We start from the raw sequence: 19494 nt of genomic DNA on the forward strand, positions 1-19494 counted from the left end.
TCTTGTTTGTTTGTTTGGTTGGTTGGTTGGTTTTTTGGGGTTTTTTGTTTTGTTTTGTTTTGTTTTGTTTTTTTGTTTTTGTTTTTGTTTTGTTTTGTTTTGTTTTGTTTTTTGCTTAAAAATCTCTAAGTGGCTGGTGTCGTTCCTAAAATGCTGTCATATCAGGAGCTGTACCTTTTATATTTTCTGGAGGCCACAGACCATTAATATCATAAAAGCTTGTGTTCTACCATCACCACACATACACATACGTACTACACAAGTACAGTTTGGGGTGTGACTGAATCTGTTGATGCTTTAGTGCCTTCATGGGCAAGCACACTGAGTCCTAGGCCGCTGCTAAGGCCTTGGCACACAATTTACATGCGCCAGGGAACAAAAGTCACGCTCCAGTGCTTCAAATGACTCTGTGATTTACTCTTTGCCACAGAATCTCTTTCCCTGTTGCTATGATAAAATTGTCTGAAAATAACATCTCTGAGGAGAAAGGGTTTATTTTAGCTCATGGATCAAGGCACGGTCTACCATGGAAGGGAGAGAAGGCAGCAGGGGTTTGGAGAGGCCTGTCTCACCTTGTTCACAATTAGAAAGCACACAGCCAAATAGTGTGTGCTGGTACTAAGTTCCACTGTATACAGTACAGGAGCTCTTCCCCAGGAAAAGTACCCACAGTGAAGATGGGTCTTCCTGGTTAAATGCTCCTACTACCTGTGTCTACATCTCAAGGAACATTGTGGAAGAAGGTGTGGAAAGAACCTAAGAATATACAAGATAGGGAGAAGAGCTGTAAAATGTTGTCCTCGAAGCATGGCATAGCCAATGCAGTCATAGGCCACATGTGGCTGCAGTTGCCTGCAATGGACCTGTGGTTGGCACCAGCTAAGCATCAGCCTGAGAGGGAACCAAAGTGACCTACCAGCTGCTGCTGAATTCTAGGGGAGGGGCAGGCAAACCTAAGTCACAGAGTTGGACATGGTTTTATTCAGTGGGACTCAAAACAAGACATATTGATAGAAAGGTGGGAAACGTCCTTCCAGGGAGGGGAGAATCGGAGAAGGGACGTGAAAAGAGGGGAAGACAGCACTCTATACGGTGTGTAAAACTGTCAAAGAACAAATTCTATACATGTTACTTTAAGAATACGTGTCCTGGGGGCTGGAGAGACTACTCAGTGATTAGGAGCATATACTTTTCTGGCAGAGGACCAAGGTTCAGTTTCTAGCACCTACATGGTAACTTACAACCATCCGTAACTCCTATTCCAGGGGATCTGACACCCTCTGCTCTCCTCCATCGTAACCAGGCATGCATGTGGCTCACATACATGCATTCAAGCAACCCCCTTGTGATGGTTTATATATGCTCAACCCAGAGAGTGGCACCTTTAGAAGGTGTGGCCCTATTGGAATAGGTGTGTCACTGTGGGTGTGGGCTCTAAGACCCTCATCCTAGCTGCCTAGAAGCCAGTGCTTGCAGCCTTCAGATAAAGATGTAGAACTCTCAGCTCTAACTGCACCATGCCTGCCTGGATGCTGCCATGTGTCTGCCTTGATGGTAATGGACTAAACCTCTGAACCTGTAAGACAGCCCCAATTAAATGTTGTCCTTTATAAGACTGGCATTGGTCATGGTGTCTATTCACAGCAGTAAAACTCTAAGATATCCCTCAAATACATAAAATGAAATTTAAAAATCTAAATTTTTTTTAAAAAAATATAGGATTATATTCAATTGATGAATCAAATTAATACCCCCCCATGAGCATTTAAAGAGAACTATATCCCAGGTAATTCTAAACTGTGTCAGGTTGGTTATCACACAATCCACGGCAAGACTCACCTATGACAGCTTGCATTGCCAAGCCCAGACCCAATTCCCTGAACTCCACACATGGTTTTCCTATAAGGCAATTTCTCAATAAACCTCATGGACCAAATTCCAGGCTCTGGGGCTAAGAAACCTGATAGTAACCAAGACAGAAAGTTTAGAAACATCTTAATTATCATCTACTTTTGAGATGCTGATTTACTTTTTGTTGCTTCAAATTGGTGAAATTCAGAAGAAGAAAACTAAGAAAGAATATATAAAAATGAAAAAGTATCATTCAGAGGCTGGAGAAATGGCTCCGTGGTTAAGAACATTTGTTCCTCTTTCAGAGAACTCAAGTTTAATTCCAGCACCTACAAGGTGGCTTGTAACCCTCCTTGAATCTCATTCCAGGCAATCTGATGCCCTCTTCTGACATCCACGGGCACTGCACACACGATACATACATATTCATGCAGGAGAAACACACACATAAAAGAAGTAAATCAAAAAAAAGAAAAATTCAAATGTTCCTGACCTCCAAATCTCATGCCCAAGGTGTTATAGCCAGACAATTCAGGGTGCTTTGGTGAATGCCCAGTATTTAATATCTCAGGGCGGTCTAAAAGCAGGTGACAATGGCTGAGGGAGGAGTTGGAGGAAGGTGGGAAGGGCAAAGGTCTCGCAGCACGGAGGGCAAGACTGTGGCATTGGGTCTGCTCGCTGAGCTGCTTGAGACCAAGGAAAATGAAGCGCAGGTACCTTTGCAGACCACTTGGTAGTTGGTACAGCAGTCTCCCCTGGACAAGCAGTCTTCTGAGCAGTGACAGGCATTTTCCTCGTTTCGTACTTCCCCACATCTGTCTTTGGTGCACTCCCAGCCTCGAGCTGAAATCAACACAAGGAAACGCTCTCATTGCCACACACAAACCAAATGAAAGAGGCCACAGTTGCTTACAAGGGCTTCCAACAAAAAGAGCGAGAAGCCTGCATCGTTGAATCCGTTTGCAAAACTTGAGTCAGCCAGAGGCCAAGAAGGCATCTGGAGAACTTACAGATAGAATGAATTTCTAATTTTTCAAAGCAGAGGGGAAACTCACAGCATAACTGAGCTCTCATACAAAAGTAAAACCCAGAAAGTCAAACAAGGAATCCCCACCCTTCCAGAATGACCCTGAGTACCACAAACAGAAAGAATATAAAGAAATATTAATCCTCTCAAAATCCCAACTGACCAAAATGGCCATCTACACAGGGCCTTCTAAGGAGGTAAACATAGATAAAAAAGGAAATATAACTCCCAACTGAGTGACAGGTTAGTGTTCAGTTCTTCAAAAGAACATTCAAAATGTAAACTTTTGGATTTTATCAAAGTGCTACAGTCATGTTTTTTAACAATACAAGTCTTACAGATTTTTTTAAAAGTTATGTCAGTATTATATTTCATCTCAGACGTAAGACTGTGAGATTAACCACCACACTCTAGCTGATCAATGAATATTTATTAAATGTCTCTAGAAGGGTGGTGGAAATGAACTATGATTCCTGAAATCAGGACTATGGTGTAAAGAGCTTCCAGGGATAAACCAGGTATTTAGTTTTTCCAATTCCCATAGTTGGGTCAGTCTCATTGTTTACCGTCCTCTAGGTGCTAAAGGTATAATGAAGTGGCAAAGACAAGAGCTCCGTCTTCCTGGAGCTCACATCTAAGACAGAAAAACAGACCACATGCATGTAAGCAACAAACGCCGTCATTCAGCCCTGAGAAGGGAAGCAAGGTGGGGTGGAGCAGAAGGCTGCTGACAGGTGAAGCATCAAGGAGAGCATCTCTGAACTGAAGTACACTCAGACATCTCAAGCCTTCATCCTCTAAGATGTGCACTCAGTAGAAGCCATGACATTCTTCTAAAGCAAGGCGGCTCCTTCATGACATTCTGCCAAGAGGAGCAGCCCTTGTTAGGTGATTGAATAGACAGACGTGGAATAGTCATGAATTCCAGTTCAGTTGTATCATGGAATGCTACACTGCCGTTTGAAAGTATAGTGTTTAAAAAGATACTGCCTCCCACATGATTGTGTATATGGATACACACATAAATACACATACAATATTCAAGACACCCTCAACAAAGAAAGAGAGTTTATACTGAAATCGTAGGCTTGCTTCCTGTCTTGGCACAGCAGAGCCTTAAGAACATTTCTTTTCCTCTTTCAACTTTTTATTGTTATTTGACATTTGATTCTTCCACATTCAATCCATGTTGGCTTTAGACATCAGAGAATAATGTGCTTTACAGAATGCTGTTATAGTCTGCATTAAACTAGGAAGGACGGCATGAGTTATATTCAAAGAGAACGAAGCTAGAATCACAGAGGCATTAAGTTTTGCAAAGAGTTTTCAGAGCAGAATGTCGGAAGGATGGCCTAACTTACTGGGGACAAGATACTCAAGGTAAGCCAGAAGCATAGAATGTCCTAAAATCCTCAGTACACATCACACACAGATTGCAGGTTTGCCTTATGTCTTAGGGTCAAAGAGCTCTGAGGGATGTCTATTCTACCCACACACTCAATTCACAAGAGCCTCAGCTCCAAACTTGCAGAATCACAGCTGAAGACCCTGGTAGAAGCTCCACAAGAAAGCCATAGCAAAAATATGTCTGCGTGCTTAGAAAACAAATTATGCAAAAAAGTAACCTAATGAAGCCCTTATACTCTGCCAGCTGTAGGGAAAATAAGTCCCAGTTAGGGAGTTTATGTTGATTTTCAAATAAATCAGGAACTAAGGTTTAAGTAAAGGCAATAATGTCTCATTAAAATATCAGACAAGGGGTTGGGGATTTAGCTCAGTGGTAGAGTGCTTGCCTAGCAAGCGCAAGGCCCTGGGTTCAGTCCCCAGCTCCAAAAAAAAGAATAAAGAAAAAAAAATCAGACAAATAGCAATGGTAAATTGGGCTTTCCCAAATACCACCCATGCACAGATGTAATAATTCGTCAGGGGAGCTAAGAAATCAGTTTTCAGTGCTCAAAGCAGGGATTCTTCTTATGTAGCTCACATGACATGGTGGTGAACATGCAAGATACTACAAAAAGTCCTATCTAAAACAGGCTTTGAAAGCAGAGGATCTGATGACAAAATCCCAAAGCTTATTTTCTCTTGACTTGTGAGCATTCATTCGATAGCTCATATGTTCGAATGACCCTTCCACTACAGGATAAATAAAACCAGGAAATTTTTAGAAGATTTCAGAGGGTTGGGGATAAAACCAGGAAATTTTTAGAAGATTTCAGAGGCACCCAGAGCACAAGACCCCAGATTGATTCCATAAATGTTTTCCATTTGCACGGAATACAGAGAATTGGTTTTAAACCTAGTGCTTTCAGTCTACAGGACCTGTAGTTGTAAAGTGCCTTCTTTGACTGGACCAAGAACAGTTGAGCCAAGTTATTCATATTAAGTATGTACTTCATGCAGCCATCGGTCATTCAAGAAATGAACTAAAACCCTCTATGTGAATAGGCCAAAGCAGAGGTGCATAACAAGCTAGTGACACTGAGCCTTTTGCTAGAGGTGTGAGGCCTCCAGAAGTCACGTACCTGTTTTCAAACAGAGCTCATCGAAATCGTGGCAGCAGCTGCTGTAGCTCTTACACAGGTTGTCACACCGACAGTCTGGAGGGCCAACCTCTTGAAGCTCAAAGCATCTACCTTTGCAGGATCCAGAGGTGTTGGTCCATGGAGAGTCAGACAGCACTGCCGTTCAAAGAAGAGGCAAAAGACAGCAGCTTAGGGGCTTGCTGTGGCATTGATGCAAGAGTGGCACTCAGAAGCCATTGGGGTGGAAATGTAGTCAAACTCTGGATGAGCAGCTCAGCTTCAGTACCTGCTCCCTGGGTACCTCAAACATGTTGCCCAACTTGCATAAACCACAGTTTCCTTATCTGTAAAATACCAACTCCAGATTGAAGTGAGAACTAAATGAAATAACCTGTGTGAAACGTATGTCAGGATAGCAAGCATATACAGAATAACAAACATTGGCTCTACTCATGACTACAATTACTAGTACTGCACATATGCAATGGTGAGTATCCCTACTGAAATAAGAGTTCATTTCCTATTTTAAATTCCATGCTGCTATGGAGCTTGGTTATGGTATAACTAAGAAGACACAAGAGAATTCAAAGCCAGCCTGGGCTGCATAGCAAGACCTTGCTGTCACCACCACCAAAAGTGGTGGCAATGTGAACCATGAGTGTTCAAAACCAGTCTGAACACTATGATTGGAACCGAGTACTTGCCCAATCTCTTCTAACCATAGAATCCATGTCTATCTAGTATTACTGGAACACAACTGCCACTTGGCAAAAGCAAACCCCATATCACTGTTTGTATATGATATAATCTAAAAATCTCAAAAGCCAACCAAAGTTTAATAAATGAAAGAATGTGATATGATGGATTCTCATCTAAGTTATCATATTGGGCACTATATGTTTGAAATTTAACTGGAAGGTCTACTCATAATAGCACCTAACTAAAAGAAAAAATCAAGATATGAATTTAATAATACATATGCAAAACCTACCATAAAGAATATTCTAGGAGCTGAGATTGACTCCTCGCCTCCTCAAAAGACAGATAGAAATAGTTTCTTAATAGATAGTTCATGATTAAGATCACATACTGCTCTTACACAGGACTTAAGTTTAGTTTGGAGCACCCATATTAGGTGAGTCATAACTGACTATAACTCCAACCTCAGGAGATCTGACTACCTCTCTGGCCTCTATGGGCACTGCATTCACATGTACATACACACACAATTAAAAATATACTATACAATTAGAATATACTAAAGCTTTATGAAAAATACAAGTCTAGAAAAATCTAGGTAAGTCATAGGGCACCCAACTTTAAAGACAAAGAAATATCAATACCAGAAAAGAAAAATACTAATTCATCCTAAACCTAAATATTCAATATGCTCACAGAGGAAAATTCAATAATTCTACAAAGTTGAGAGGACAGAAAATCTTACTGAGAAATAAACATACAAAATAAAAGGTGTTCAAAAGAAAAAGTAATTGATGAAGGGATAGAAAAGTGTATTCTGAAGGTAAATAATTGGAGTTGGTAGTAGAAAATAATATTGTGGATGAGGTCCAGAAACAAAGCCAAATATATAAGAGTTTGATTTATTTAAAAATTGCAAAAACATCTTCTAGTTTGAAATTTGCAATATTTTATGAAATCAGATAATGTCTGGCCTTTTAGTTTATTGTCTTCTAGTCTCCATACGTGGAGTTGAATATACATATATTATATATATAATATATATATATTTGTCTTAGCAAATATCATTTATAATATGATATTTATAAATTCTATATTTAGGAAATTACTAATTCTTTGCAACACATATATATTGAGTTTAAAATGAAGAAAAAGCAAGGCACATGAGAACAGATATTAAATAACCATTTTATATGCATCCATGCAATTTATTTGAATATGTAGTTCATCCCTCAGTCAACTGTCCCGTTTGTAAGCAGAGTAACCCAATCCTAGCCTTTATGGCATCAGATCAGTTGACGTTAAGCAAAGAGATTCACTAGACCATGAGACGTGAAATGCTTTCTCACAGTTGACTCAGGGATGGATGCTGAGATAAATTCAAACCACATCAATTCAGTTTTAAAAAATTATGTCTGTTTTCAATGCAGTATCTTACCTCTGCTCCACAGAGCACATTTTTTCTGTTGATTTTGGCCAACCTATCAACTGTGCACGCTGAGCCATAAGAAACCATGGCAGACAAGAAGGAAAAATAGAAGAAAAAAAAACCTCACAGCAAAAGGGAAAATAATGAAAAACTTGTAATTGAATGAATGTTCTTTGTTTAAGGGTAGTGCTAAGATATCATTTGAACCAGTGTCTAATAAATTCAAGCAGTGGTCACTCCCATTGAGCTGTGTCTGTAAACAAGCCCAGCAATTCTTTTTTTTTTTTTTTTTTTTTTTTTTCTGGCGCTGGGGACCGAACCCAGGGCCTTGTGATTGCTAGGCAAGTGCTCTACCACTGAGCTAAATCCCCAACCCCAAGCCCAGCAATTCTAAGAGCTAAGATGATGAACAGAAGCCTGTGCTCACCCTGTCTTGTCTTCCTGAGGTCCCAGCCATTATTTGAAATCTTCTTATTGTCTATGGTCCTCACCAAGATCTTCCCTGGATCTTTCTTTACCTCTTCAATACTTGTATGTATCCTGAGTTGGGCTGTGATTATTCTTTGCCCATCCTAGCAAGGTGATTTGTAAATATTTTCCTACAATAACATTTATTCTCACATGTGCCCCTTGCTGTCTATGGAATGCACTGAATCCCACTCAACAGCTTGCCGTATCGGGTATGGTCCTTCTCACCAAGATTCCTACTGAGGACAGCTGTCAGAGCTGCACGTATACTGCAGAGATACTTCTCAGTAAAGATGTGCAAGAGCAGGCCATCGGCAGCTTCAGTGAGGAGTGAGCTCCTGTGTGAATCAGGAGAAACATGGGCCAGAATTCATTCTCGGATAACAGTGGCAAATTAAGCCAAGAATAACAGAGAGAAAAATGAAAAGATAGTCTGACCATGTAAGAACCTTTCTAATCTAATCCCAGGAAGTGTGAGCTGCCATCCCTTTGTGTGGGGGGAGGGGGAGGAGGGAGGGGGAGAGATGGAGAGGAAGAGAGAGGGGAGATGGAGAAAGATGCTGGGGCACATCTTTAGTCGCAGCATTTGTGACTGAGTAAAGCCCTATCTCAAAACAGCAAAATCAGTACATACATACATACATACATACATACATACATACATACATACATACAATAAAGAGCATGCTGGAATGAAAATTGCCTTGGTCTTTCCAGACTCTATCCCATCCCACCTCCCTACAGTCAGAACAAATATAGTCGTGGTCATTCTACAAGTCACCCTTTGTATACTGGCTTTTTAAAAAGTTCCTTGCCTAGGGTCTGTGTCCTCCCTACCTCCAGTCTAAGGATAGATTGTTTTGTTTTGTTCTGTTTTGTTTTGCGGGGGGCAGTTTACTTATTATTATCCTATCCATGTAGATGACATGCTTGTGTGCAGATGCACATGCTGGGGCACACATGTGGAAGTCCTATGAAAACTTCATGAATTTGGTTCTGTCCTTGCACCTTTACGAGGGTTCCATGAGCACTGGTCACTTGGGCTTAAGTGGGAAACACCTTTCCCTCTGAGGCATCTCACTAGCCCTAGACCTTTTGAAGACTTGTCTTTTTATTAGAACGAATCCAATGCCATTCCCAAGATTTTCAATGTAGACCTTCCTTTATTTGACCCCAATCAGAAGAAGGGCATAAGCACTTCAGTTCTGTAATTCATGAAGAAGAGGAAAAGAACATGGCAGCCAACTGTTGCTACCCCATTGTTTTCCATTGTTGCTGAGACAGACATGAAAATCACAGAATAAGGAAGATGAAAAAGCAAGCCAACCAAAAGCACCCACAAGTACCGAGAGAGACAAGAGAGAATGTGGTGGAGGCACTTGCAGGTATGACATTCGAATTATAAGCCTTTAAGCTGCAACTTCATAGGCTAGAGGGATGGCTCAGAGGTTAAAAACACTGGCTGTTCTTCCAGGGGTCCTGAGTTCAATTCCTAGCAGTCACATGGTGGCTCACAACCATCTGCAATGGGATCTAGTGCCCCCTTCAGGCCTTCAGACATAGATGCAGGCAGAATACTATATGCATAATAAGTAAATTAATTAGTTTTTTTTAAAGCTACATTTTCACACGATGCTGTTTCCCTTCAGAGATGAAGGCTGCTCTCTAAATTTCAAAACCAAACGTTACAATTCTATATAAATCAGTTCAGAGGGACTTTGAATTTTAAAATGGTTAATACACAACTATAATCCCTAACAACACCAATGCACAGGGCTTTGTCTCACCAAAGTATAATTTCATGGTTTAACCAAACGTAAATGTAAATGATAATCTCGTTCTTTCAAATCTGTAATTCAGAAAGGAACAGGATTACTTGAAAATGTTAAGTAAAAACCCCTTTCTAGGATATTTACTTTGCTGTGCACGCGCATAACACACATGTACACACACACACACACACACACACACACACACACACACACAGAGTTGGGGGGAAAGAGAGAGAGCACCTTACTTCTGGTATTGTTTGTTCTGCAGACATGTAAAAACCACAGACTACTGACAGTTTAATTGGACTATTAGGAAGAGCCTAACTGATGACAAGGGCTGTCATCAAAAGCCACTCTATCCTATAGTCTCAATCATGTTTTCCTCCACATCTTCTTGTTAAATGGAAAGTCAATTCTGGAAGATGGCCAGGAAGGATGGTGAGATTTAAATTTTCAAAAGCCTAGCCTAAAGCTAGAGGAACTTAAGTTTCTTCTAGCAGGTTGGTCCCCTGGCAGAGTCGCATGCCAGTCCCTATCTATCACTGCCTCTGCTCTTGGTGCTCAGCCCAGGTGTCTGCTGAAAACAAAGCCCTAAAATGGTGGTGGGCTGTTCTCACGCTGGCTTCTTCTCTGAAAAGCACAAAAACAGTTACCCTTCTGTCTGTTGTCGGGTCTCAAGTGCAACCTGCAAGCAAGGACTTGAGGCAAGTGGACAACATTCAGAACGCCACTCTGCCACTCCGCCACTCCGCCACTCCGCCACTCCGCCACTCTCCGCCACTCTCCGCCACTCTCCGCCACTCCGCCAGAGCTGGAATGCTGCTACCTCCCTCTTCCAGTACCAACTAATCCATTCTCATCACCCTTTCTTGACTGAGCTGCTTCTCACCCTTTTTTTCTGGAGGTTTCACTTCAAACCTTAACAAGCACCAGTTTACACACAGACCTCAGCATCAGCTTTCTCTGCTTCCTAAGCATAGAACTTTCTAGTCTCTCCTCTTCAAAGCTGCTCTGCTAGATCTCACAGGGTCGGGGGAGATGTGACATAGAGTTAGAGGGGAGAGACACAGAGACAGAAGCAAAAATGGCTAAACAGGTCCACCCAGCAAGTTCTCAAACATCTGTCCCCTGGACTGTGTCAATAAACACAATGTATTTGTAAGTAGAAAGACATCACAAACTACAAGAAAGCATAATTCTGTCATTTAAATGAAAACTTAAAAAAATTGTTTAAGTTAATCTCCAGACCATTCAAGTAGTACTCAATGTAGTTAATCACATAAATCTGAATAACTTGCAAACCTGTCGGCGAGCAAGAACCTGGTCACTTCCAATCAGATGCTGTTGACTCTATCAAGTACAAATGTAGACACCAGCCTCAATCCAAGCAGAACACGAAGTTTCGTCATACACCTTCTCTGACGTACATTACAACAGAATGCCCTCTTCACTCTGAGGTCATTTTGCTATAAAAATCTACCTTCTAACTGAAGAATCAAACCAGTGACTTACATATCGACCCACTGCTGCTCAGCAAGATGTTAAGTCATCATAGCACAGCCGAATTGTTTATCGAACAGAGGAAGATTACTTATTGGATTTGATTGATTAATACAGGGTCTCTCAGTGTAGTCCAGAATAGTCTCAAACTTGTGGCTCTCCTGTCTCAGGCTCCCTACTCTTAGAGTTATATCCATTAACTAAATTAATTACACCCATTAACTAAGTACTACATCCATTAATTAAATACTACATCACTAACTAATGAAAGAATTTTCGAATTTGTAGAGGCTGTAAACTTTGGGTGTTGTTTAATAATCACGATTTTGAAAGATTGGTGATTTTTATCAATTTAAAAACCTTGTGGTTTTATGGGATTCCTCTGTGTGTGTTTGTGTGTATGTCAGAGTGTGTATGTGTGAGTGCGTGTGTGAGAGAGTGTGTGTGTGTGAGTGTGTGTGTGTGAGAGAGAGTGTGTGTGTGTGTGTGTGTGTGTGAGAGAATGTGTGTGTGTGTGTGTGTGTGTGTGTCCGAATCTTTATGTTTCATGTGCTTTTTCTTTGGCTTTTTCTTCTGTTCGTTTATTTCTTTGTTTTATCTGTTTATGTTGTTTATGTCTGTTTGCTTGCTTTATCTTACTTTATTATTATTATTTAGATGCCTCTTTGTTTCCTAAGGAGAAACAGAAATACTATGGATTCAGCTGGGAGAGGAGTTGGGGGAGGGAAACCATGATTGGACTATGCTGTATGAAAAAAAATCTATTTTCAATAAAAGAAAAATCAAGGAATAAAACAAAAAGGGAAAATTACGTTGACCAAAGCATACTGAAATTTTGGACATAGAAACATTACAGAGAATTCTCAGTTGTATCAAAGTAAATGGAGAAACCCCCACTCTGAGCCCCACTCCACAGAGACCTGCAAACTCTGTGGGTTCCCTGAATCAACTCAGGTGATCTCATTCCATTGACTCAAACTCCCTAAATTCAGTCTAACATAAAGTCTCATGGTGTATATTACCCCATCTGATCACTGTCCTCACAGAGTGATGGCCGATCATCCGTCAATTTTAGATCTTCCTGCATTCTGCTGGAATGTTATTTAAAGTGCTTTCAACACTGGGATTCCTAAAGTTATCAAAGATTGTGAGCCTTTTCATCCCTAGCAACACTTTGAATTTTCTAATAAAATCGTTAGCTGTGCTTTTTGTTTCATATTTGCCCACAAATTCACCACTTATGTGCTCTTAAACTTTCCTTTCAAGCCAATAAAAATGATGATAGATTAGACCAAGTTATCAAACTTTTATTAGCCAAGTATTCACAAGCTCACGAATCTCACTTTGTCAGTCAAGTGTCAAGAGTACCCATGGCCACCCGGGTACTGAGAGGGTCTTGAGAGAAGTGTAGCTTCTATAACCCAGACTCCTGCACAACTCCAGACATGCCCCATCCACGTGAATGCCTGTGTGCAGACAACTGCATGCACATATGTCTTCTTTCCATTTTATGGATAAACAGAGAGACCACGGCCGATGTTTAAACAAAGCTATCCAACTCAACTGCACTTATTGTTCCTTTAAAATTCTAATTCTGCCACCCTCTTGACCTTAGTGTCGCTTTCCCGAACTTTATAACTGGTCAACTTTATTCTGGTCACTTCACACCTCCTACGCATCCCAGGATCTGGTGAAGCTCTCATTCCCCTCTGCTTCTAATAGGTCATCAGGCCCTAACAATAACTCCAGGCAACAAGTGTACTAGTTAATTACAAGTCTCTATGCCTGGTGACAGCCTCGAAGATACCTCGGTTCACAGTGTCACAGTGAGAGTGTTCTCAGCTGTTACCCAGGAGCCATGACAAGTGACCAGGACGGAAAAGGAAGCTGCACACTTTTGAATGGTGGCTCTTGCTCTGCCCTCATATACATGAGTGGCCTTTGTGTTTCTTGTTTGTGAAACACCTGATGGCCCTGAATGTGCAGGAATTCTTTGGAGCCCCAGAGTGTTGTTAAAACAAAACAAGACAACAACAAACAAACAAATAAACAAAAAACCTAGGGTATTTTCTCTCTTGACTTTTATTGTTTAATGTGGGGGGGGGGAGACTTCACCCAATGTTCTCTGATGCAAAAGTTCAGCTAATTGTCAGAACCGCCTAGCACTAGTAGTATTTAGGAGATTCCCCCTTCCAACTATTGTTAGCAGTTAAAAAGATATAAGAACTGTCTACACCCTGTCTCTCCAGGTTTCTAACAGGAATCTTCTGTCTTCTCTATTTAAACAGAAATGAACCCCAGTGTGTAGACAGCAGGTAAGCAGCATCAAAAGAAAACATAAGAATAAAAGCCACATAAGGCTATGGAAGTCCTGAAACTCGGATATAAAGTGAGTGGTGCCCTATAACTATGCTTCATGGAGGTGAAATGAACTCTCGCCATAAAGGCTTAGGATACCAATTCTATTAATTCAAGAAGCCATATTCTGCTGAATGTTTAATGCTATCTAATTGACAAGTAGTACTGTAGACTAGTTTTCCAGAAGTAATATTGACATTGCTTGTCTTGTATCTATTTCCTACAACATATGGAAGTAATTTACTATATGAGCAATGTTTTCAGGGGCTAAAACATTTATTCCATACTTTTCAAGTTTTTTGGTAGAGATAACACGATTAGTAGGAGATGAAACGGGATGGCAGGAGCAGTTTTTTATTCATTTATATGTTTTAATAATCTAGAAAATAAAGTCTTCTAAACTTATCCTTATTGCTGAGGGCTGAGACATTACAAGTGACTTGCCTGTGACAGTAGCACTTATTAATATAGACCCAGGGTCCCAGGCTGGGACTTTCATGATCCATTTCCAAAAAAAAAAAAAAAAAGTCAAGTTTGAAAATAATGCAGTCATTAAAGAAACAGCATCGATTCCGACCACTATCATTTAGAGAAAGCAGAAAAATGGTTCCTTTTAGGCACACTGGAAGGAGCCGGCAGCGGGCTGTCAGAGCAGCATGCTCAGGCCAAGGGCCTGGTCCCCTGTCACAATCAGCCTTAGCCGGTATGAAAAAGAGGGCTTTGAAGACAGCTTTTGCCTCCAATAAAAACAGCATTCTCTTTTGGCCCAGCAACCCCTCTCCCCTCTCCCCAGTGAAACACAATGTAGTTTTGTCCCTTTGGTTCCCCGGGGCCACAAGTTTTTAAGATCTGTTTTCTCATTCTTTCCCAAAGTACACTTCGCTGCAGTTCCCTCATCCATGTCTCCTACTACACCTTCAGCCTCCTCAAGCCCAACTCAGATCACTTGCTTGCCGTGTGGAGGATTCAATATTCCATTATACCTCATTTAGTAATACCCGTTTACAGGGGGGATAAAGGCAGGTGGTGTTTCACAGCGCGCCAATCAAGAAACGCAGAGAAACACCAAATTCCCGGGGAGACAGAAAACACACTGTGATGTCAGAGAAAGGGAAGAAAATATTGCCCCCTAGAGTACCTGTCATTTCGAATACAATTTTTTAATTCTGAAACCATCAGCAGCTCCAATTTCCAGGAAATTAACCAAGCCATTGCTTAAGACCAGGTCAACTAGGCCCCCTCAGCCTGCACAAACGTTCCTTTATGAAGCCCCACTCTGCACGGTACAGCCCACTGCAAAGGAGCCTCATTCACTCCAGCTGTGTTAGTTAAGTCAGCTCGGAAAACTCACCTTGCCTTCTTCCAGAAGGAAACACAGTGCAGATCTGCTCTTGAAAACTCTCTAAAGAGCTTACCTCGAGGGTTCCCCTAGTCTCAGTAAATCTTAGTCCCAAAGTTCTAAATTTCTAGCTTCTTTTTTTTTAAGTTTATTGCCTTTTTTTTTTAAACGTCCTTTCTTTTTCTCACTCCTAGGATAGAACTTTCTGGTAGCAAATAATGTCCCTTATACCACATGACAACACATCAGTCTCAGTCCTCTGTACCACATGGAACCTGCCAGCCTCATCCTTCTCCAACACTAAAGCCATACCTAGTCTCACTAAAGTTAGCGTAGCTGTGTCTAGGAACAAATGTTCATTTTATTTCAATATTTATAAACTTCGGGATACAAAAATGTATGCATCCAGTTGTTGAGAATCGACAGTAAAGGTCTCTGATTAAAACGTCATTCTTTACACCTAAGTTATAGACAGAATTGGTTTCATGACAGAGACACACCTTGGGCTAAATGAATCGCCCTGCAAGGCCCTCTGAAAGACGAATGCCCAAGGTGGCTGATGAAGACTGCCTAAGTGCACAGCACTGTTAGAGAAACAAAACTGCTAATAGCTGCTACTCTTACCTGTGGGAGGTCCTTCATCCCATTCTGCCCTCTTAATTCGACTTGCTGTGAATCCTAAGCAGATATTGACACTGATGGCAAAAGTGAACAAGGATATTACCTGAGGGAATAAGGAGATGGAGTTGTCAAACACAGCTAGATTAGATAGATTCAAAGTGCATGAAAGCAGTTCAGATGACCCTAACACCCCGAGTCTTGCCAAATCTGAAAGGCATTCTCAGATGGTGTCTGAATTTGAACGAGGAGAAAAGAAACAAATCGAACCCAACTGGCAGTAATCCGGGAGAGTCAGCACCTCGCTAGTCACCGTACCGTCCTCCTACCTGGAATGACCCGAGACAGCCTTGTCTTGCCATGCCGAGGGATTCTTGGAAAGCCTCTGCAGGGTGTTCTCTGCTTGCCCTGAATGCTCTGCTCTCGGGGCTCTGAGTTCAGGCTGTTAACTCCAAGCAATCCCACCTGGGAAGTTGACAGGCGCATCTGATTCGTGCAGAGCTCGATTTCATCACAGTTGGTTCACAAATTGCAACTCTGAGCATAAGAGGCTTAAGGCAACATCCTTCTTGGCCCAACCCCCTGGTCGGCCCCTCCCCTCGCACAGACACTTTCATGTGGTATCCTTTGGCAACCGGGGGACTTCTTGTGTAGCTGTGGCCAATAACAGTGCATGTTCGGTTTTTTTTTTTTTTTCCTTCCTCACAAATACATGGTTTGTCAAAAGAGAAACCAAATGTATTTTATCCGATAAAAATGAATCAGAGCTGCCCAGAACTTCCCATCAACTCGAAGCGTTTGCTATGTAGTTATTTGATGCCCTCAATCCTCCAACTTCAGGGTTTTTTAAAAGACAAGGAGAAAAAAAAAGTACAATTTATAAACCAAACAAATCTCCCTGTCTTTACCATCTGGTTATTTTTTTCTGGCAGTTAGAATGCCCCTGTATCTATATAACTACATTCTCAGCTACTTCTGATTCCTCGGGAGTTTCACAACAATGGGATCTCCCAAAATTGCAACTCACACAAGAGATAGCATTCTTTTTCCCTCCATGTTGTTAAATTTTACACTAGTAACTTTTATCAACAGACTGGGACGGCCAGCCGAGTTGCATAAAGTCCTTCTGAATATGAAAAGAGACAATATCATCCCAGTCTCTACCCATTCCTGACAAAAGTCAGCTTGTTTGTGGGGTGGGGGTGGGGTAGGAAGCAGGCATAAAGGACAGTAGGGGAGTGAGCTTGATTAGCCTTGAATTTAGCTTGAAAGAAGCAGTGGCTGCAAGAATTCCTATCAAATGCTCATCTACTTTGCAAAGACTGTGTGGAAGCTTCGTCCTGTGAGGCTCTTCTTGTGCGTGTCGAAGCTTCTATCCTAAGCAATTTTGCAACTTGGCAACCACACCAAATTTAGAAGTCTCTAAATCGGAAAGTCGTTTACATATTATATGCCTTTAGGATTCAAATGAGGGGAGGCTTGTTTTTGGCTTCTCCCTGCCAGGCCCCTGGACGGTGGTTCTCTGCAGAGCACGTAAGTGCATATGTAAACAAGCAGGAGCCTTCCAGGCAGCAACTGCTCTAGGAAGCCCCCGTGGCTCTGCTCGCATAGAACCTGATAGCACAAAAGCTAAGAGCTTGTTTCCGTGGACTGCAGAGTGAGCCTGGGTTTCATTACAAACTCTAGAGTTTAGTAAACAGCTCATTGAAAAGAAGAAGAGACACTGCCAGACATCCAGTTGCTCTTCTCGGATCCTCTTAGCTTTGGACTCTCACAGAGGGGGCAGGCTATGAATTTATCTACAAGCCTCTCGCTTTAGTCTGTATGCCAAGCTAAACTGATCTGCAGTTGATTATTTTAGCAAGGCCTCTAAAAGATGTTAACCCCATGTTAAGATTTTTCTACTATATATTCAGTCTCCAGATGCAAACCTGCTGTTTTCGGGGAAGTCTGTAAACCAAGAGGAAATCATGGGTTCTGCACTGTTATTTCAGTGTACGCTGCATGCTACAGAGGATCCGAAAACAAACGCCTCCTTTCCTCTCTCCAGCCTCCCAGGCCTGCAAGTCCCAGCAACTTGAGACCTTTCTCTGACACAGAAACCCATCTCTAAGAAAACCGAGGCTCTCCTCAGGAGAAAAAAATACAGCTCAGAAACTGAAGATCGTTTCCTGCTTTATTGTTTTATTTTATGGCATGCAAACTAGCTATGCAGGGAAAAGGGGTGACTAAGTGTGATAGCAAATTGGTCGTGTACATCATGGTCTGTACAGCAATGGATTACCCATTTACCCAAAAGGATCAAGATCAGCCACTGTTTCTGGTAAGCATTCTGGCAAAGAGCTGAATTTCCACCAGGTCACTGGGCATCAGGAACTTGTCAATACATAAACACTTGTGCATACACACACCCACATGCACATGCATATACACAAACACACACATGCACACACATACACGTATACATACACACATACAAACACATATGTATGTACGCATAAACATGCACATACACATTCATACACATACAAGAACATACACACATGTCTAAATACATACACACCATCTAGCTATAGTTAAGCAAATTGTGTGTGTATTTTATATGTGCATATGTGTATGAAGGCATATGTGCTTTCCATGTGTTCGTATGTGGAAGCCAGAGAAGGGCTTTGAGTATCCTTCTGTATTATTCTGCCCCTTATTCTGTTGAGAGAGGGAGTCTCATTGAAACGAGAGCCAGGCTTGCAATCAGAAATCCTCAACAATCCTCATGTCTCCACCCCCAACAGGCCTCGCTGGGCAAGACAGAAGGCAAGCAGATTTTTACTGCAAGGTATCATTATAGATTAGACAGTCAGGGCATAGCCCTATCTTGGCATCAAATCAACTGTAAAACACAATTAACTCTCATTATCTCAAATAAAGAAAACTCTGGTAGTGTACACAATAGGTCCAAAAAAATCACCAAAAAATGACTAGACTGCAGTGAAAAATCTTTCAAAAGAAAGAAAGTTCACCTGCTATTGTGTTTAAGGTTTTGATAGAAGGACACATATCACTGACTGACTCAAAACAGCAGAAAGAGTATGGGGGAGAAAAATGCTATAAACCTCCAGTGTGGGTTATTAACCCAGCCATATTTCAGAGAACACTGCCCTCTGGCAGAGAAAAACCTAACCCTGTAAACATCTTGTAAGCAACTTGGCCTCAAAAATCACTCTAGTCTCCAACTTTATGGCCCATAAGGATCCCCTGAGGGGCAGGTATTAAAATGTGATATTTATGCCTTATCCCCAGAGATTCTGCTCCACTGGATCTGAGGGGTAAGAGAAGAAAGGAGAATTAAGGGACAGACAAGAATAGCACAATTGGTCATTCTGATACAAGCCATACAAGGACCACATTAAGGAAAACATTAGAATGAATGACAGTGACGTAATTCACCAGTGCCCCATAGGTCGAATGGCTGGACCTAATTCATAACGTAATTTTAATCGATTAGTAATAGTGTTCACTGTTCATTGGACTTTAAGTCCCCTTCTCTCAAGGACAAGCTGGGGTGCTCCAGCAAGGGGGTCATCTGGATGCTGGGGACTTCCGAGTAGTGACTTATTTACTTTGTTGTTTATCAAAGCAGCAGTGTGCTGCTTGGTTGCGATACAGAAGTTGCATTTATAGAAATCCACAGTCCATCTTTTCATGAAAGGGTTCTATGGATCCTTGTTCTCCAGCCCTGACCAAGATAAGAAGGTTTGGGGTGACCCGTGAGGTTTGAAAGCTGTGTGATTGACACTTGTCATTCTCACTGCCAATTCTGAAACTGTCTGGAACTCACTAAAACTTTGTCCACGTCCTGTTTCTCATTATGCTGAACTACCCTGAGTTGGCTTAGTATTGCTCCCACTGTA

The 19494-nt window shown here is 41.5% G+C and overlaps 1 protein-coding gene across 8 annotated transcripts in view; it reads right to left on the reverse strand.

Moving 5' to 3' along the window:
* Nucleotides 1-19494, reverse strand: part of Enpp2 (ectonucleotide pyrophosphatase/phosphodiesterase 2) — a 112508-nt gene that overhangs the window by 63379 nt on the left and 29635 nt on the right. For 4 of the 8 annotated variants that reach the window (XM_032915499.1, XM_032915492.1, XM_032915514.1 and 1 more), the window contains exons 1-4: nt 15916-16126; nt 15593-15692; nt 5404-5559; nt 2569-2694 (exon numbers count right to left, since the gene is read on the reverse strand). In XM_032915499.1, the coding sequence (XP_032771390.1) occupies nt 2569-2694; nt 5404-5559; nt 15593-15692; nt 15916-15948 (415 nt within the window). In that variant the 5' untranslated portion in view covers nt 15949-16126. Of the gene's footprint in view, nt 1-2568; nt 2695-5403; nt 5560-15592; nt 15693-15915; nt 16127-19494 lie in introns of those variants that run through there. The other 4 variants (XM_032915484.1, XM_032915468.1, XM_032915476.1 and 1 more) reach the window with 1 other exon arrangement.

The sequence above is a fragment of the Rattus rattus genome, chromosome 1 (assembly GCF_011064425.1).
Source record: "Rattus rattus isolate New Zealand chromosome 1, Rrattus_CSIRO_v1, whole genome shotgun sequence".
Lineage (NCBI taxonomy): Eukaryota > Metazoa > Chordata > Mammalia > Rodentia > Muridae > Rattus > Rattus rattus.